The sequence below is a fragment of the Aspergillus clavatus genome, genomic scaffold, assembly GCF_000002715.2.
Source record: "Aspergillus clavatus NRRL 1 1099423829800 genomic scaffold, whole genome shotgun sequence".
Classification (NCBI taxonomy): domain Eukaryota; kingdom Fungi; phylum Ascomycota; class Eurotiomycetes; order Eurotiales; family Aspergillaceae; genus Aspergillus; species Aspergillus clavatus.
This window is the reverse complement of record NW_001517099.1, coordinates 345,371-364,089: the sequence shown is the minus strand read 5'-3', so window position 1 is coordinate 364,089 and position 18,719 is coordinate 345,371. Positions and strand designations below refer to the sequence as shown.

At 50.0% G+C, this 18,719-nt stretch overlaps 7 protein-coding genes across 7 annotated transcripts, besides 8 other annotated features; 5 read left to right on the top strand and 2 right to left on the bottom strand.

Annotated features, from left to right (window-relative positions):
- Nucleotides 1-956: 956 nt before the first annotated feature.
- Nucleotides 957-978: a microsatellite.
- A 1,030-nt stretch (nucleotides 979-2,008) lies between these two features.
- Nucleotides 2,009-3,235, top strand: ACLA_046160 (putative HLH DNA binding domain protein; the record flags this gene model as incomplete). The annotated part of the gene is made up of 2 exons (XM_001271576.1): nucleotides 2,009-2,067; nucleotides 2,134-3,235. The coding sequence occupies 2 exons, from the start codon at nucleotides 2,009-2,011 to the stop codon at nucleotides 3,233-3,235; spliced, it is 1,161 nt and encodes a 386-aa protein (XP_001271577.1).
- Nucleotides 3,236-4,280: 1,045 nt separating this feature from the next.
- Nucleotides 4,281-4,305: a microsatellite.
- A 286-nt stretch (nucleotides 4,306-4,591) lies between these two features.
- Nucleotides 4,592-4,617: a microsatellite.
- Nucleotides 4,593-4,617: a microsatellite.
- A 408-nt stretch (nucleotides 4,618-5,025) lies between these two features.
- Nucleotides 5,026-6,534, top strand: ACLA_046150 (ANP1/MMN9/VAN1 family protein; the record flags this gene model as incomplete). Its single annotated transcript, XM_001271575.1, has 5 exons — nucleotides 5,026-5,195; nucleotides 5,295-5,926; nucleotides 5,984-6,031; nucleotides 6,093-6,308; nucleotides 6,368-6,534. The coding sequence occupies 5 exons, from the start codon at nucleotides 5,026-5,028 to the stop codon at nucleotides 6,532-6,534; spliced, it is 1,233 nt and encodes a 410-aa protein (XP_001271576.1).
- A 274-nt stretch (nucleotides 6,535-6,808) lies between these two features.
- Nucleotides 6,809-6,837: a microsatellite.
- Nucleotides 6,838-7,850: 1,013 nt separating this feature from the next.
- ACLA_046140 (uncharacterized protein) lies at nucleotides 7,851-8,424 on the top strand (the record flags this gene model as incomplete). Its single annotated transcript, XM_001271574.1, has 4 exons — nucleotides 7,851-7,933; nucleotides 8,033-8,088; nucleotides 8,167-8,330; nucleotides 8,395-8,424. The coding sequence occupies 4 exons, from the start codon at nucleotides 7,851-7,853 to the stop codon at nucleotides 8,422-8,424; spliced, it is 333 nt and encodes a 110-aa protein (XP_001271575.1).
- Nucleotides 8,425-8,565: 141 nt separating this feature from the next.
- Nucleotides 8,566-10,272, bottom strand: ACLA_046130 (acyl--CoA ligase; the record flags this gene model as incomplete). Its single annotated transcript, XM_001271573.1, has 4 exons — nucleotides 8,566-8,661; nucleotides 8,718-9,589; nucleotides 9,647-9,683; nucleotides 9,739-10,272. 4 exons carry the CDS (start codon nucleotides 10,270-10,272, stop codon nucleotides 8,566-8,568), a joined length of 1,539 nt encoding a protein of 512 aa, XP_001271574.1.
- A 476-nt stretch (nucleotides 10,273-10,748) lies between these two features.
- On the top strand, nucleotides 10,749-12,570 carry ACLA_046120 (putative G-patch DNA repair protein (Drt111); the record flags this gene model as incomplete). The annotated part of the gene is made up of 5 exons (XM_001271572.1): nucleotides 10,749-10,932; nucleotides 11,044-11,460; nucleotides 11,514-12,271; nucleotides 12,321-12,413; nucleotides 12,472-12,570. The coding sequence occupies 5 exons, from the start codon at nucleotides 10,749-10,751 to the stop codon at nucleotides 12,568-12,570; spliced, it is 1,551 nt and encodes a 516-aa protein (XP_001271573.1).
- Nucleotides 12,571-13,618: 1,048 nt separating this feature from the next.
- Nucleotides 13,619-13,638: a microsatellite.
- A 127-nt stretch (nucleotides 13,639-13,765) lies between these two features.
- On the top strand, nucleotides 13,766-14,662 carry ACLA_046110 (E2 SUMO-conjugating protein UBC9; the record flags this gene model as incomplete). Its single annotated transcript, XM_001271571.1, has 4 exons — nucleotides 13,766-13,800; nucleotides 13,967-14,127; nucleotides 14,236-14,259; nucleotides 14,409-14,662. The coding sequence occupies 4 exons, from the start codon at nucleotides 13,766-13,768 to the stop codon at nucleotides 14,660-14,662; spliced, it is 474 nt and encodes a 157-aa protein (XP_001271572.1).
- Nucleotides 14,663-15,425: 763 nt separating this feature from the next.
- ecm33 (GPI-anchored protein Ecm33) lies at nucleotides 15,426-16,761 on the bottom strand (the record flags this gene model as incomplete). The annotated part of the gene is made up of 3 exons (XM_001271570.1): nucleotides 15,426-15,720; nucleotides 15,778-16,615; nucleotides 16,701-16,761. 3 exons carry the CDS (start codon nucleotides 16,759-16,761, stop codon nucleotides 15,426-15,428), a joined length of 1,194 nt encoding a protein of 397 aa, XP_001271571.1.
- Nucleotides 16,762-18,539: 1,778 nt separating this feature from the next.
- Nucleotides 18,540-18,594: a microsatellite.
- Nucleotides 18,541-18,594: a microsatellite.
- Nucleotides 18,595-18,719: the final 125 nt, after the last annotated feature.

Here is an 18,719-nt window from a genome sequence, read left to right as displayed (position 1 = left end):
AGGTCCTTGCTTCGTGCTATTTGATTCTTACCATGGTTTGTGGAGCGCGGAGGCAATGATGACCCGCCCCTGGAGGGGGTTTTGCGCCTGCCTGAGCGTCGGATATTTAATCTTTGTAGCAGGGCTATATTCGTCCATTGATCAGGCCGGGGTACTTTTGTCCGCCTCACGCTGAACCAGTGTATCATCAATGTATGTAGCATGTATGTAGAGAGAAAAGGGGGGCGAGTGGTTTCACTCAGTACATAGAGGGAAGGAACTCGAAACCTTGAACACCCTCCAGATCGAGAATGATGCAGTTGGGGGAGGTACTGTTTCTGATTCCCACTTTCGTCACGCAAGTTCCGGAGCAGGAAAGACTTTTGAAGGGATGCAGAGTCTCTTGCAGCCCCCCTTCCCTTTTCTTCTCCAATGACCAGTGTCGCTTCTCTCCCCATTTCCAAAAAGGACCAAATGCGTGGAGTCGATCGCTTTCGATTGCACTTCGGATAGGCGCCGGATAGGCGATTCCGCAGCAGCCACAAGAGCTTCAATGCGCGCGCTTGTCCGGAATCCGGACAATGGGAACGTTTTCCATCTCTTTTTCCTTCTTTCTCTCTGTTTCGATATACATATACACTATCTTCGGCGACGCAGTGCCGTGTTTGGACTTTGCCGTCTGGGGCACCAGGCGTCATTGGCCGGAACAGAGCATATTGAAGTATTGAAGGTTTAGATGCAAGGGGAATCGATACCTGCTACCCGTGTAGATCGAGCGTCTACTGCTGCAGTGACAAATCAAGGGTCTGCGATCCCCCCTCATCCCGTCCAGCTCAGGCGGTTCAATGTTTTCCTGGCCTGGACGGCCACGTTTGATTCGTGGATCTGCTTTCTCATATGCCAGTTAGCGTGAGGTACATAAAAAGTCCAGGACGGAAGTACGTAGTTAGAATTCATATAGAATTGAGTCTGTGCCCTTTTTTTTTTTTTTTTTTTTTTCCTCCTGTGGCTCCGTTTTATGTTTTGTGACAGAGCGTTCAAACGAGTTCCGGAAGACTAGTGGCCAGTGGGTTTGTGGTTGTTGGAAGTCGAACTTTGTCGGAATGCTATTCTTACTTCCCCGCCATCATGGGATAAAGGATGATGCTGTGGGCTGTTCGGTGGGCCTTCTTCCTCTGCAGTCTGCACATCAGTAGGGATCATCAGCCAGGTAGCGGAGTAGTTGTATCGATAATCAATGAAGGCAAATAGTACTTACATACTTAGATAGGATACTTAGAAGGGGGGGAAGGGGACACGGAAGAAAAAAAATAAAAGATAAAAATAATTTCAAGATAACATAAATATAAACCAAAAAAAATAGAAAAAAGAATATTTTGTATGTCATCTTCTAGACCCAAATCCTATCCCCACATGCTCTATCTAATTCCTAATTCCTCATTCTCCATTTCCGTGTTGAGTTGGTCGCAGATCGACCTGGCTCGATAGTTGATACATCTTCAATTTCGATAGAGATTCGAGTCTCCATCGGGTTGCAGTTCATCGAAACTGCACGTCTGAGCGCCACTCTTGCCCTCTCTCTCGCTCGCTCTCCCACTTTCTTCTCGCCCTTCATCCCTCGTTCAGTATCCTGCATCCAGATATAAAACATGCAGCGGGCTCGCACCTTATCCCTCGACCAAGCAGCATTAAGTTCTTCATCTCCTCACAGTGCCTCGTGGAATCCCTCACTTTGTATCAGACGTCCCCCTTGAGCATTCTCTCTTGATTCTTAAACAAGTGTCTCACCTACCTGTCATCAACTGGTTTCTCATTCTCTTGTTGCGGTCCATTGTACTACGAAAAACAGCATTCATCCCGTCAAATCTCCAAGACATACGCAGCAAGCAAGGCTACGCACATACCCGACGCACATATTCCTACATACTGGTCTTTCTGTACGTCGTTTAGCACCGTGTCAACACAGTGAGACATACATACATCAGCCTCCCCAGCCGCTCGGTCTCAACGCAACATTGCAGACGGAGCCATGATGTTCGAAGACATGGGTTCCACCTGCGAAGAGATCTCCCAGCGCTGCGCCTTGCCGTGAGTGTTTCCTGTGACCGTGATTGCCTCCTGGACAATTTGACTGACACACTCTGCTCTCCACAGCGGTGTTCGTTCGATTTCATGCAGCTCTTCCGGCCCCGTAGATCTGGGTGATGATCGCAAGCTACCCCCTCTTCCACGGGTGGAGCCATTGCCCCGGGGTCCTTTCAACCCGTTCACCTCCAACATCTTCGCTCCCAGCCCGCCCAGTTCGCAGGATACTTTCCCTGTCAAGTCGCCGTGGCCTGTCTCGGAGCAAATCGTGACGCCTCCCTCGCCCGCCAATTCTGCCGATAGCTCATGGCCCGAGTCTCTGACGCCACACAAATCATTCGAGTGGCCCCAGGAACTCTCGGCTGCCGACCTGCTGAATCTGATTGCCCCCAAGAACATCAGCCGGAAGCCCCCACTACAGCAATTGTGTGGAAGAAAGCGCAAGGGAAGCATGATTTCCGTCGATGTTGATGACCAGCGCGAGAAGCACCGCATCGCCGAGGGAAACCGACGCAAGAACCTGAGCCAGTTGCACCGGGAACTCGACAGCCGCATCCACGACTTCTTCCTCGAGCGCGCAGGTTGGAATCCTGCCAAGAGCCTGCCGGAGTCCAAGGAGCACATTGTCCAGGGCGCCATCTTCCTCATCGACTTCATGCTTCTCATCATCATTCATCTGATTCGGCAGGAAAACGAGATGCCGCGGCAACTGTCGGAGAAGCTGCAGCCGCAGATCCGATGCATGCAGCTCCAGCAGCTGGTGAACAACCTGCAGCAGCAAAACCAAGCCGCTCAGCAGCAGATCAAGGCCCTCAAGCAGGAGAACCAGCTGCTAGAGGAGCGCAACCAAGCCCTTGAGTTTCAGCTCAAGTCATATGAGCACATGTTCCGATCCCCCAAGAGCGAGCAGACCAGCCCCCGTCCGATCACCCAGGTCCCCGAGGCCAAGGCGCACAATGTGCTGCCTGGCTTACGGATGATGTGCGATGGAATGCCCACTGCGAGCAGTGGTCCCGAACCCTTCCATGCAGGCACTTCTCACTCACAGTCCTATGGACATGCCTTTCTCAGCACCACTCCGCCAATGACGGGGCCCCCGTCGCCGGTTTTCCCTCACTCGGCGTACTCCGTCCCACACTCACGGCGGCAATCTATGATCCCATCACCCTGAAGCACGCAAACAACGCGACAGAGTCGTAGAGAATGACTCATCTCTCAGGCCATGAGTCTCCTTGGGTCAGTGCGATTGTGACCGTCCTCGGTCGTCTGCTTTGAATTGTCATCTCGCGATTGAGCGCCTGCATTTGTATCAATATCGGGACCCTGCACAGTGGTCTCCTTGTCCTCTTGTGGATCCATCACCATGGATGCCACTTCTCTCCTCGGGTCAACTTCTCGGATTATAGAATATTTCACGGAGCATTTATATCGGCGAACATCGGAGAACACGTGTTGTATATTGGAAAAGGGAAAAGGAGAATCATGGGCTGAATTCATGGTGCTTACCCGATTCCTCATATCATTTCTTTTGTCTGGGTTTATTTCATATGTGGATAATTGGGGATCTGGGACATATTTCATTCTCTGGGCTGGGTTGTTTTCGGTTTCTTTCCTCCCCCCACCTTTCTATTTCTTTCTTGTCTCTCATTGTCGCCTTGATATGTCTGTATGGGCATAGTCGTCTGCTGGAGTCATCGGCCGACGCATGATATCATGAATAGTCGTTATAGAAAGTATTCGAATTTCACTGGCAATCAATATTTCTTGATATTTTGCGTGATTCACCTTAGCAGAGGATCAAAGGGAAGAGAGCACGTAGACTATCTCTACGATTGGCAAATCGTACGAAGTAGGTAAGTCCTTCTAAGTTAAGTGAGCGCCAAGAGCCAACCCCCTTTTCGCCATAGGTGGTGTTGGTTGGGGAGGATGACCGTTTATCTACTCCACGGAGGACACCCCGGATCTGTCAAGAGATTTAGCATAGCTAGACTACATAGTTGCTGTTGGATTAAGGATAATTGTGCTCTTTTCCAGATGATCTGTGTGGAGCATCAGGATTATTATTACAGAGTACAGAGCAGTCTGTGTCATCGACTATCTAGGTAGACCGATAACGAGCAACTTTAATAAAGCACAAAAAAAAGACCAAATGCCAGGTCAGTCAGTCGTAATTTCCACCCACCCATAGAACGATCGAAGGTATTGGCGGGCGTGTTCTGGGCTCTGGGCTCTGGGCTCTGGCAGTCTCTCCTGTCCCGGTGAATTCTGGCCAAACTCCCGTCGTGGCCTCCCTTCATACGATCAGAAAACTCTCCTTCCACTCTCCTAGCTAAGTACGGGAGAAGAAATAATAGATAGTTAGATGTCTATGTATCTATCTAGTTAGAAGTAGTTGCTTACAAGTCTGCAGTCCCAGCACCTTGGACCTTTTCTTTCTTCATCTTACATCCCCCTTTCATAATAATAATTCTTATCTGTTTCAACACACACTCGTTTGGTCCTTTCTTCTCGAAGTCTTGCAGTGCCCTTTTTTTTTTTTTTTTTTTTTTTTTTGGCCGCACCCTTCCGCAGAACCGCAGCCTTTTTTCCACATCCAACCCCCCCCGAATCTCCACTAGGTGATTTCTCCCTACTCCGTACCTATCTGGATCCCCGTTTCGCAACACTCGACGTCCTCCTCCCCCTCTCGTCCCCGTGCCATCCAGATTGCCGCTGTTGAAGATCTTGTCAACAGTCGGGATTGGTATCTGTCTGCGATCAGAAGGTTTCATCCCCTCAATCCCGTCGAGATCTTCATCTATCGTGCGGTCGGCCGGTTATCTCTGTCGACATTAAGCGTGTTCACACCACACACTTTTACTCCAGGAATCGTCGCCTTCATTGGGCGGGAGACGGTTTCGGATACTATTTTCTCGGGATATTGACGCTTCACCTCGCCCATTTCACCTTTCTATCGCAAAAATGCTTCTTCCCAAGGGTGGTGTAACGTGGAAGTCGGCCAGAGCTCGACTCCCTCCTTGGAGGGCCGTCGTAGTCCTCACACGGCCGCGATTCTTGATATCCCTCGCCCTTACAGGGATTCTGATTTTATTATGGCGTGGCATTAGCAAATCGGCATCTGGGATGCAAAGGTGAGTCTTTCACCAAGGATTGATTCCTCCCCCTTTTGGAGGGATAAAAGTCGTGGATTGAAGCAGTGGTTCTGACAAGGGGGTTTTGGTAATCGCTAGTTTCTACTGCTACGGCCCTTCAAAATCGCCAATGGAAATGAGCATCAACGAGATGGTTGCCTGGAATGCACACACGCAGACCCCTGTGACCTTCAATCACCACGAGCCCTACTCTGTCAACGAGAGCACGATCCATAACATCGACCTCAACCCCATCCAGTCTACTCCTCAAGCCGTTGAGAAGAAGGAGCGCGTGCTCATCCTCACCCCCCTGAGAGACGCTGCGTACCATCTGCCCAACTACTTCAATCTCCTCCATAATCTGACATATCCCCATGATCTCATTGATCTGGCCTTCTTGGTTGGCGACTCGTCGGATGAGACCCTCTCTCTTCTCAGCTCGGAGCTGACCCGAATCCAATCGCAAACGGAAGACAAGGTCGCTTTTCGCAGTGCGACCATCATCCAGAAGGAATTCAATGCCGACACTGGAATGAATATCGAGGATCGGCACGCCTTCGCGTCCCAGGGACCTCGCCGTAAGGCTATCGCTCGGGCTCGCAACTACTTGCTTTACTCTGCTCTCAAGCCTGAGCATTCTTGGGTGTACTGGAGAGATGTTGATATCTCTGACAGCCCTCCGACTATTCTGGAAGACTTTATTGTTCACAACAGGGATATCCTTGTTCCTAGTATGTCGCTCATTTGATCGCTTCGTGCTATTCATCATTAACAAGGGCTTTCTGTAGATATCTGGTTCCATCGGTACAAGGACGGTCGCGATATCGAAGGTCGCTGTATGTGAACCCCTCTTCATTCATAAAAACTGACATTTCATGGCGTACTGACCATCTCTAGTCGACTATAACTCGTGGATTGAATCTGATAAGGGCCGCAGATTGCGTCAGACTCTGGACCCAAACACCATTCTTGCTGAAGGATACGCGGAATACGACACGGGTCGGCAATACCTTGTCAGCATGGGTGATTGGAGAAACGACAAGGACAAGGAGGTTGAGCTCGATGGTATTGGTGGTGTCAACATTCTGGTCAAGGCGGATGTTCATCGTTCAGGTAGGAAGATTCTACGAGCCAAGCAAAGATCGTTTGGAAAATTGACCATTCCAATCCAGGCATCAACTTCCCACCCTACGCATTCGAGAACCAGGCAGAAACGGAAGGATTCGCGCGTATGGCCAAACGAGCTGGCTACGAGGTGTACGGCTTGCCCAACTACATTGTGTGGCATGTTGACACCGAAGAAAAGCCCGGTAACCTTGGGGATCGCAAGGCATACTAAAAAGCTTATCGATGTGAATTAATGGCCTCATTCACGCGTTTCGGAGTTAAACAGTCGGATTCCGAATCCCAGCTCCTATTTCCATCTTCAATACCCTCCGATACAGTTGCCGTCAGGATTTTGCTTCTATGGAGCCTTTTATTATATTCATTCGCGCTGTTCCATTCCATTTCCGCCCTATCTTTTCTCTTCTGTTCTTTTTTATCAACCTTTGAGACGGATATCTAATGATACCGATAATCTTCAGTCTTCTTCGTGTTGTTTCCTACGGACTTTTTCTTTTCTTTTCTTTTCTTTTTTTTTTATTCAGTGCTATTATCTTGGCGCTTTGGGGGAAATATTGTGGAGTGGTATTTGGAGGCTCATGGGGTGAGCTGGTCGATTGGTTTCGCATCCGCCTGAGGTCTAATCCTTGATTCTTCTGCTATCGAGGCATAACAAACATGACGAACTTGATGTTCTAATTTCCTTCATTGTCTTCTCCTATCTTCCGGACTCATGGCTATTCCTCGCTCAAAAACTTGTTCTGCTCACGCGAGAGGCCGGTTCTCCCTCATCCTTTTGAGCCAGATTCGCGTCCATGATATCGTTATGGACCTTTCTTGAGGAATACGCGATATGGAAGGTTCGCAAGCGAGCGCATGGAATTTTGAGCAGAGAAACAGAAAATCACGTCCTTTGTGCAGGATCAGCAGGGTTGACACCATTCAAGAGGCACGCAGGATTGAATCGGGCTAGAGATGCCAGTCGTTCATGTACATACGTATCCATGTACCTATACAAGGTGATTTTTTGGACAAGGGTAGGATTCCAACTGGCAACGTATTAAACCTCAGACACGATTTTGTAAGCGAGTCGACGAGACCAGCTCCAATCTTTCTTGTCGCAAGAAAGGCTAAGGGAGATTGATATATTGGCAAATATCTAATGTTCTCTTCTCAATGACCCCAAATCCCCCTCTCGGATTCCAATAACCACCCCATATACCGCACCCCCACATTGGAATACAAATCCCGCCTGCTTCTGGTATTGGTAATTTAGTATCACCATAGGTATCAGCCCCACGCCGACTCTACCCATCGGATAAAACAACGGGGAAGGGGAAGAACAACAACAACAACAACCGCCAACCTATCTAACCCCAGCACCAAGTACCTCCCCTCCCGGCTTCCATTTTCTAGTGGGTCTATATAAACACCACCTTCCGCTTCCCTCCCCCCCGGTCATCCTCCTTAAATCTCTTATTTGGTTCATACTCCATGTTTCATCTCCCCCGCCTTCTCGCCAAAACACCCGTCCGCGCATTCTCCACCACCATGACGTCGTCGACTAAGTACGAGTTCCTGTGCATCGTGCCCGATAAACCGGGTGCGCTGGCCAAGCGGCTGGAGGTGAGAGGGTAAGTTCTGTCTGTGTGTCTGTGTGTGTGTCTGGGTTCGGGTCTGATCCAGACTGTGTATGTTGGGATGTAAGATGCTGAAAAAGCTTTGGTACATAGGCAGCATCTGGAGGAAGTGAAGCCGCTTGTTGCGGGTGGGAGTGTGCTAATGGGTGGTGGGTGTTACTCTCTTCTCTCTCTGTCCTTTTTTTTTTCTTTTGGTGATTGGATTTGGGAGAGCTGATGTCGTTCAGGCGCCATGTTCGAGTCGCATGCTGCTGAGGGCCAGACGCCTGCTTTCAAGGGCAGTGCGTTGCTGCTCATGGCGGAGAGCGAGGAGAAGGCGCGCGAGGCCCTGAGCCAGGATATCTACTCCAAGACCGGGGTGTGGGATCTCGAGAATGCGCAGATTATTCCGGTATGTTTTTTTTTGTACCTTATTGTCTACGGGGTCTAAGTAAATGCTTGGCTAATTGTTGTAGTTTAAATGTGCTGTTCGGACGGGAATGTGAATGTGATTCGTTCAATGATGGATATCAAATGCTGATCTTGGTTGTATATGACGTGGTGAGAAATAATAACAGATTTTTTTTTCTTTGATAAATACATCCATGGGTGATGCAGCGCTATGTAAGAATGCAGTATGTCCGCGCCTACAGCTTCGCCTTGGGCTTGAGCATCGCCTCGGCCACCTTGCGGCGCTGGATCTTGCCGGTAGCGGTCTTGGGAATCTGGGATACGATCCAGACCTGTTGGCCGTTTCGTGTTAGCTTTTGCTTGATGGGTTAGTGGTGAGGCAACGTACCTGCTTGGGGGTCTTGAACTTGGCCAACTTGCCCGCCACCCACGATTTAAGATCCGCCTCGGTTGCAGCGCCCGCGCTCTTCAGGACAACCGCAGCCCCGATATCCTCGCCATAGTGGCCCTCGTCGGGAATGGAGAAGCAGACAGCCTCCGCAACTCCGGGGTGAGATAGCAGCGTGTTGTCCAGCTCGATGGGGCTGATCTTCTCGCCGCCCTTGTTGATGAGCTCCTTAATTCGGCCGGTGATGATCACGTAGCCGTCGGGGTCCTTCTTTCCCTGGTCGCCCGTGCGGAAGAAGCCCTCCTTGGTGAAGGACGACTTGTTGGCCGCGGGATTGTTGAGGTAGCCCTTGGTCACGTTCTCGCCTCGGACGCAGATCTCCGCCTCGGCGCCCTGGGCCACTTCGTTGCCCTCCTGGTCGAGGATCTTGACCTCCACGCCTTGTCCGATACCGACACTTCCAGGCTGTCGTTTGCCAGACGGGAGAGGGTTGCTGGTCATCTGGTGCGAAGCCTCGGTCATCGCGTACGCTTCCAGGACGGGGGCCTTGAACGTCTTTTCCAGATCCTCGAAAGTCTTTGGCGACAGCGGCGATGAGCATGAGCGAATGAACCGGATCTTGGGAATGGGGTTCGGCAGCGGTGTCTTAAGGAGGATCTGATGGATCGTAGGCACAGCTGTGTACCAGTTCGCGTGGAATCCAACGAAATCCGCCCAGAACTCCGATGCGGAGAATCTGGGAGGCACAATTACGGAGCCTCCAGACAAAAGGGGGGCGAGGAATCCGGCCAACAGCCCGTGGACGTGGAATAGAGGCATCACCAAGTAGGTGCGATCCTCGGGGGTCAACTTATATGTAGCCCGGATGTTGTCTTGTGATACCGCGTCAGTGGTCTTCCAGTTACATCACACAGGGATGTTGTACTCACTCATGCTAGTGGTCAGGTTCTTGTGCGTCAGGGGAACCTAGTCTTTGTGTCAGCATAGTTCTGGCTACTTCCATCAGTACGCATAAGCATACAGCTTTGGGTCTGCCAGTCGTGCCGCTTGTGTGCAGAACAAGAGCGATATCATCTGGCTGTGCCTGCAACATGCCGACATCTCCTTTTCCTGATAATTTCCCCTGCTCCTTGACATCCAACACGACCTCCTTTCCATCCCAGTAGCATTCCGCAATGGCAGCATTGTACTTCCTGCCAGCCCGCACCGCAGGGCCATTCTGAGCATAAGTGCCCCGCGGAATCAATACCAGGGTCGAACTCAAGTCGTCGATATAGAACTCAAACTCATGCTGCTTATATGCGGGGTTGAGAGGAGCCGCAATGCTTCGCTGCCATGATGCAGCTAGAAACGAGACGATGAATTCATAAGAGTTCGCCAGAGCCAGTGACACGGCAGCTCCGTGGCCCACCCCAAGTCTCGCAAGCTTGGCCTGGAAGTCGGCAACATGGGTATGCAGCTGCTGGTAAGAGACCGAAAAGGCCGACGGCTTATTAGGAACGATCACAGCGACATTGGAGCTGACGGACGAGAAGGAGCGAGCTAAGGTGGGCATGATCCTTGGCAGTCAGGGATTATTATGTGTTGCAATACGGAGTAACACGAGGTCGTACAGACGATATAGTATATTGTACTGGCTGCTGTTTATGGAATATTTCAGATGATAAATGGATAGTAGTTGATAAAGGGTTGTCTACGAATATCGACAAAACATGCAATTAAGTATGCTAGATGGTGAACAACCCATCGGCCCTCGGACGGGGGAAGCTTGCTGGGTTCGTCATTCCTCATTATTATTCGTCTGCCTTGTCGCTTTTCGCCTTTGAAGCGGTCGGCTCCGGGGGATTATGTAAGGGATTCCGTTCCGATAGCTGGAAGTGCAAACTGAACAAATACTGCAACCTAGGCAAACATGCTGTACATCTCAAGATGATGCATGGAATTTACTCCGCATCTCCATCATATTCAGACAATATCACTTCCTATCTTTATCTCTCTTGCACAATCTGCACTGTGTAAGCTGTCTAATTCATGACTTCTGATCTCACTCCTCCTAACGGCGGGGGCTTATCCCTCTATGCCAACCTCCTCAACCCCTCCGCCAACACTTCCACCCCCGGAACGATCTCTCGCGCACCGGTCGTCTTCAAACAGGCCTCGGAAGGCGATGCGCAGACAGATGAAACAGCTGCTAAGAAGCAGCAACTGGGTGCTGGTAGACTCTATACCCTTCTTCCATAACGCGAGAAGTCTTTTTATCCCTTCACACGCGTTTGGCGATCTGATTGCTCACTTGGCTCTTGTTCCTTGGTTTTCGAGTATCCAGCTTCTCTTCGGTTCCAGCCCACGAAAAGACCACAGCTAGCGGCTCAGAAGCCAAAGCCAAAACCCGCACTACCCAAGGCGACTCCGGCCTCTGCGACTGCACCGGTGGCTGCACCCAAGACCACACTTGCGGACTGGGCAGCCACAGAGGAAGATGATATCAATGGGTTCTATGCTGGCGAGAAGAGACAGCGCGGTGGACGCAAGAAGCGCAAGAAGAACCGCGAAGCGCAGGCGATGGTGCAGAACTGGGATGATATCTACGACCCATCACGGCCCAACATCTACGAAGAATACAAGCACAGCGACGAGCAGATTGCCGAGATTCGCGAGTGGAAAGATCGATTATATGCGCACCGGATGGTACGATCGCCGAGCAGAGATTCTTACAGCGATGAGGATACAAGACCGATGAATAGTATGTTTGCGTCTCTGGTAGTGACTGTCCTGGGTACTTAACGAATCGTGCAGGACAATTTGCTCCGCCGCGCAGCTTTGCGCCCCCTCCAAATCTAAATAATATGCCCCCTGCGCCCCCTGCTGAGGCCACGGAAGATACATTTGATCAGTCGCCGCCACCGCCGCCGCCTGGAGAACCACCCGTTCCTGTTCCAGATGATCCTACTGGTGAGGATGCTTACCTGAAGCGGCTGCAGATGTCTGCTGGAAATCAAGCTACACCGCAACCAGCACCCCCTCCTCTTCCTCGACCTCTTGATACCTTACAGCCAGCATCTGCCACTATCTCCCGCGCACCAGTCCGATACACATTGCCACCTCCTCCAGAGGATATTCCAGCTACAGAAGCGGAGCTTGAAGAAGTCTTTGCTAAAGAGCAGCCTGCGGGGGATGAACCAGAAGGAGATGACCAGCGTTCACTTCGTCCGGGACAGAAAGGGTTTGCCGAAAGACTGCTCGCCAAGTATGGTTGGACAAAAGGATCGGGATTGGGTGCCACCGGGTCTGGCATTGTCAAACCATTGCAGGTCAAAGTCGAGAAGCAAAAGAAGCGGCCAGACTCAGAAGGGGGTGGATTTGTCACTCCTGCTGGCAGGGGTAAGATTATTGGTGGTACGAGGAAAACGGAGGAGGAAGAGGGCAAGTTTGGCCGGATGAGCGAGGTCATTGTTCTTAAAGGCATGCTTGATGGGATGGATCTGGATGCTGAGCTCGAAGGAGACCAAGACGGTGGGCTGATGCAAGAGATTGGAGAGGAATGCTCGGAGAAGGTAGGTTGCCATGCTCTGATTGGAATTGCTCTTTCTAATGATCAAACAGTATGGCCGCGTGGAACGTGTCTTCATTTCGCGTGATTCGGGCCATCCAGTGCCGGTCTTTGTTAAATTTACCAACCAGCTATCCGCTCTACGAGTGAGTTCTTCGGCGTCTATATCAACTTCTCAGCTTGTGGCTAACAGGGTTATCTCAGGCGGTAAACGCGCTCGAAGGTCGGGTCTTCAACGGCAACACCATAACAGTCCGCTTCTATGACACGCAGAAGTTTGAGCAGGGGGTATACGACGATTGAAGTTCGATAGGAAGATTAAAGAACCCAAGCAATTGAAATTCCATTTGCAGTGACACCGCAAGCCAGGCGTCCAGCGAAAGAACCCCAGGTCATTCGCCTGACGATGTTCCAGTCCCTATGTCATTTTCGTCAAAGCTCTCAGCTTCATCATCTGCAAATCCTATCGAGGAAACAGCTCTCAACTGAGGTCTCGATGCTGCGAAACGCGAAGGGGGGTGTTTTGTGGTGCTGCACCATGAACAGGCGCCCATCAGTGGGAGATTCATCATCTCGTGTGCATAGCAGGCATCACCGCATTTGACTGCCTCCAGGCAGGAGATGTAGTAGTTGTACGCGGGGTTGGTGTGAAGACAAAGGGCATAGTACCAGGTGATTCGGTAACACATCAGCCTGTCTGTCTTGGAGTTGTTGACTTGGTAGGATTGGGAGTGGTAAATTTGGAAGAGGATATTCGAAGATGGTTAAAACCCTAAGAGAATCATGATTCGCATCCTCGAGCTTGAGATATAAGTAGAGCGGACGTAAGATTAGGTTTTGTCCGCCATTCTAGGATTTAAGGATCTACACAAAGGTAGAACTGGAAGAGATGGACAATTGAAAGCCATGAGAGGCGTCGCTTGACACTTGGATATGGAGGATGGCTAAGAATATAGATTGGAGATCCGCATGCATGAAAAGTCATTGTACCGCGACATCTTTGTTTGCAGCCTGCAGGGTGCTCTTTGTTTCCCCCCCTTTAGAATTAAAGCAGCCAGCCTCTTTTTTACACCAATTCAGCAAATAATCTCCTAAGGAATCCTTACACACTCTGTATACCGTCTACCAAAGGCATTCCATTATCTTCCACAACACCGCGATAGCAGAGATCACATGATCCCTGACACTCACAATAGGACTGGGAGCGCTTGTTATTGGCTGTGGGGTATCAAATCCATTGAGCAACACCGCAAAAGCAAGTGGCCATTTCGCCTGAGCCTCCTTCGATTTCCCTCGCTTCTGCCTCACCTTGCTCATCTTTCCGCCTCTATCACCTTCATTTCCGCCTATACTCTCTCTCTCTCTCTCTCTTCCCGCGAGCTCTCGTCTATCGGACAATCCGCCTTCGCCGCAGCTCAGACCCCAGCATAACACGATCCAAGCTTCAAACACACCTTCGCCTCATAGCCACTATCTACACTCCGCGAGAACCGCAACCATGTCGCTGTGTCTGAACCGCCTAACAGAAGAACGGTACGTAGGGAATAGAGGAGCCTTCTCTCGGTGCTAGCGCGTCCGCGCAACCGCAAGAAGTCACATCAACCCATCCCCTCCAACTGCGAAAACAACCAAAAAAAAGCACCACAGATCCGTAACAGAAAACTGATATTTTTTTTTCTTTCATCTTTGACTTGCGCAGGAAGCAATGGCGACGAGATCATCCGTTCGGGTTTTATGCGAAACCACACCGGACCCCGCAGGGCGTGCTGGACCTCAAGCGTTGGGAATGCGGGATTCCGGGGAAGGCGCAGACGCTCTGGGCAGGGGGCCTGTTCAAGCTGGATGTTATCTTTCCTGATGGTGAGTCTGGATACCTGTGGCCACGCCGGACTTCTAGGGTCTATGGTTGTGGTTGTGGTTTGCGCGAGGGGAAAGCAGCTAGCTAACGGCTTTGGGGTTGATTGCTAGAATACCCGACGAAACCTCCCAAGTGTACGTTTTTCGCCCTCTCTCCCTGGGGATATCATCTTTGTGTGTGTTCATGCGAATATTCGCAAGATACCCAGATTCTACAACCTCCGAGTCTCAGATAATGCCGAAGCAGAAGGAGAAAACAAAGAACTAACAGCCCCCACCACCAGGCAAATTCGTGCCCCCGCTCTTCCACCCAAACGTCTACCCCTCCGGCACCGTCTGCCTCTCCATCCTCAACGAAGAAGAAGCCTGGAAACCAGCCATCACAATCAAACAGATCCTCCTCGGCATCCAGGACCTGCTCGACGACCCGAATCCCGAATCGCCGGCGCAGGCCGAAGCATATAACCTCTTCAAGAAGGACCGGCCGGCCTACGAGCGCCGTGTGCGCCAGGTCGTCAAGGAGAACCCTGCTCTCTGAACAGTGATAGATAATCCGAGGGCGCTTCTCCGGCTTCTTGCTGATTCTCATGTTGTCTAGGTTGCATCCCGCAACTACGTACTTCTACTTTATATCTTCTTTTTCTTCTTTCTTCATTTGGGGTTCTGGCGAACGGAGATGGTCTGGCTTGATACGGAGGGGAGGAGGGGGTAGGTAGCGGGTGATTTGCATTGTTCCTCCTTCCAATCTGTTGAATCATCATTCAGGCAAACAGATGGTCAAGGTGTCTCTCTTCATCATATCCATGTTGCATCTGCTTTTCTTTTTTCCATGTCCATGTCCATCTTGTCTCTTCCTAGCTTCTTTCTCGTTTTCTTTTAGCGTGGCGTCACCAATCGTCAAAAGTGGAACGGTTCCAACATAAGCGTACCTTTCTCGACCTTATCTTCGAATCTTCCGTCCTCATTCATTGTTCGCTAAACCATTAATGCTGGCGTCTTTTCCGATCAACACGCTCATGCGTATCTCCGTCGCAGAAAAGATCAGTTTGCGTCATCGGGTTATCAGGGTCTCATTTGGTTCTGGCCAACAGAAGATACTACGCACGGACTGATCTAATTTGATAAAATGTTCATATCGATCCCAGACACAGAGGTAACATCTCGAACAAGCTCAATTAGTATCATAAAAACAGGTAAAGCAAGGCAATCAAGAACAGCATGGCTTATTAGACAACTCTACAAAGCCCTCAAGGGGAATTTTCAAAACAGAGAACAAGAGCACAATTTCTTCAGCCGTCCTTTTACAAAACAATCTGCACCAGAGCACCGAAGACAGCGGCGAATCCGAGAGCGGGGAGGTTGGCAGCGGTCAGGTCGGCGGCGCTGGTCTTGGAGGCAGAAGCAGAGCTGCTGCTGCCAGTGACGGTGCCAGAAGATCCATCCTTAGTGGTGGGGTTGGGTTCGTTGGCATGGCACTTGTAGCTACCACGGATAACCTTGTCCTTCTTGGCCTGGTCGAAGCTGTCGCAGCTGAAGTTGCCGGTGCTCTGCATGTTGAAGTTGCCCTTGACGTTCTCGAGCTTGGTGATGCTCACCCTGTTCATATGTTAGCGGCGTGAAACATTGCGAGGAGAAAAGATTGAGGCCACTTACTCGTCGAACTTGCCGCTGAAGTCAATGGCACCAGCAACAACAGAGAGAGAAGGAAGTTCGATGGTGTTGAGCTTGTCGTTGCGAGCGATCTGGAAACCACCGTTGACAGTCTCGAGGGAAGGCATGCTGATGTTGTTGAGCTTGCCGTTGTCGTTGAAGATCAGATCGCCGGTCTCGGTCAGGTTGGGAGCGCTGAAAGACTGGAAAGAGTTGCCCCAGAAGCCGAGCTGACCGGTGAGGTTGTGCAGAGAGGGGACGGAGACAGCGCTGACGTTGCGGAAGGTCATGTTGGTACCGCTGGAAAGGTTGGGCAAATCAACCTCAAGCGAGTTCAGGTTACCGGCGAAGTTGATCAGGCCAGTGGCGTTCTTCAGCTCGTTGACGTTGACGGTCTTCAGCTGAAGGTTCTCGGTGATGTCGAACTGACCGACGGTGTTCAGGGAGATACCGTCTAGGCTGGTCAGACCGGTGTTGGTGATCGCAACATCGCCAGCATCGCTGACACCCTTGTTGAAGTCGAGGGAGTTCAGCTGGGGCAGAGCGGTCCATTGGATCGATCCGACACGGGTGAGCGAGGGGAAGCTGAGGGTGGTCAAGGTGGTGAGACCGTTGAGCTTGAAAGTGTCGGAGATGGAGTTCAGCTCAGGAGCGGAGATGGAGGAGATGTTGGCACCGCCAGCACAGCTAAAGGTACCAGTGATCTGCTCGACGCCGCTGAAGATGACACTACCAGACAGGTGCTCGTCGATCTCGACGTCGCCCTTGATGGTCTTGCAAGTGGCGTAGCCGTCGGCATCGCCCTGGCTGGCGATCTTGATGGTATCACCATCACCACACTCTGTTTTCAAAACTATCAATTTCCGGCCTCGTTTGACTCATCCTACTTTATTCCTGCTTCCCCAATAAATTGAAAGTTCACTCACTGGCAGCCATGACAGCCTGGGCCGCAGCCAGGACGGGAACGGCGTACTTGAGGAAAGCCATTGCTAGATGTGAAGTATACTAGAATCCGGGCCAAAGGATTAGCAAAACGTCGAGTTGTTTGGACCGGCGAGAGAGTTTCTTCTTGGGCCAGGTGAAGAACATCCAATGGAGACATATGATGGGGGGGATGGGATGGAGGTGATATGATGTGACTTACCAATGATCAATGGATTAGAGATGTAGATTGGGCGATATTGGGGCCCTTAAAGAGGTCGATACGAGTGTATGGCAGTGTAGTTGGAGAGTTGGCCAAAGACAAAAATAGGTTGAACGAGTGAAGAGAAGGGGATGGAGTTGGGAAACGAAGGAGAAGGCTGTAAGCGGGCGATTTCCTTCAATGAAAGTCGGCTAAATCAGCAGGCACGTTGCGTGACTAGAAGAATGAAGGGAAAAAGGAAGGAAAGAGAGGGAAAGAGAAGAAAAAAAAGAAGGACTGGATGGTTTTGGGATGATAATAATGGATAATCGGGATCAAGAAAAGTGGGAAGGAAAAGTGCTTTGCTTTCAGGGAGGACAAGAAAGGAGGCGTGGCCCCAGCGTTGGTAGTGGTACTGGTAAGTAACTTATTTTCCAGTTGATTACCTGCCCAGGTATTATTGTGGATATGGATATGGATATGGATGTGGGCTTGGACTCTGGACTGTGGACCTGTTGTACCTAGGTACCTACTAATAAATAATAGATATAGGACATACTCTGTAGGTACCTGCCTAGTACCTGGCCAACTACCTACCTACTCTGTAGCTACTCCATAGTCCATACCTAGGTTGTACATAGTACGGAGTAGGTAGTGTAGGTATTCCATTCTTGTATGGTAATAATTGGTAAAAACTATTTTCACTATGGTAACCAACAAGCACAATACACAGCATAATCTGCATCACAGGCCAGACTAGCACTGTTTGGAATCCTGATTCTCAAGCTCGGAAATGAGCCCATTGCTCCTAGTTTGCTCCAATCTGTAACACTCCCCCAATAATAGTGCTGCTTTCATGGCTGTGATTCGTCCAGCGGTCCCCATTTGGACCCGTCATTTGTGGCCATTCAGCGCATTGTTTATCTGGGCGGTTCATCAAATCGCCTTGGTCGCAAACCTACCTACCCACAATACGTAAACTTCCACTGCTTCTCCGTACCGTAGGTACCTCAGGGAGATTTCATTGTATCCATGGTCTGTATGGATGTTCCTGGTTTTTGGTACAAACCGTTCGCGACAGCTAGGTTGACTTACTATAGTAGCACTCGATCATAATCACCATCCTCTGTCTATCTGCTGAAATAGATAAGAAGGCAGGAAAAAAAATCTAAATCTCGGTCATCATCCAACGGTCAGCATCGTCCATGGATGATGAAACCAACTCCATTAAGACTCTCGGGGGCTGTATCAATTACACCGTAACAATACGTCGAATCCGCAATCTCTTGGATCCATAAATTGCTGCGCGTGGCCAGACTTTCCATCTCGAATTTCAGCTGCAACATCGTCATCAACAAACAGCCACATTCAATATCAATCATTGGAGAACAAGCTTCCCAATCCCTCTGCTATAAAAGCACCGATATACTCGGATTTATTTTAAGTAATCACTGCCATGGTTGTCCATGCCATGACAACTCTGTGGTGTAAGGCATTCGGAATGTTATTGTTTCAGAACCTGATATATACATACATCCATCCATACACAGATCTCAAGAGAAGGTAAAAAAAAACACACAAGTCTCAACCAGAGAGATCCGTGAACATCAATGGTAAGGTATTATTATGAGACAATCCGAATTTATTATTTTATTTATTTATATATTATTATTATTATTATTATTATTATTTTTATTTTAATTTTTTTTTTTTGGAATCGACGGGTCCCGCTCTCTGCCACGATTGTTCATCATTCTACTCTGTACGGAGTAGCAAACTCGCAATTTAATAGCTGATCAACCAGGAATGTAAGTGTTTACTT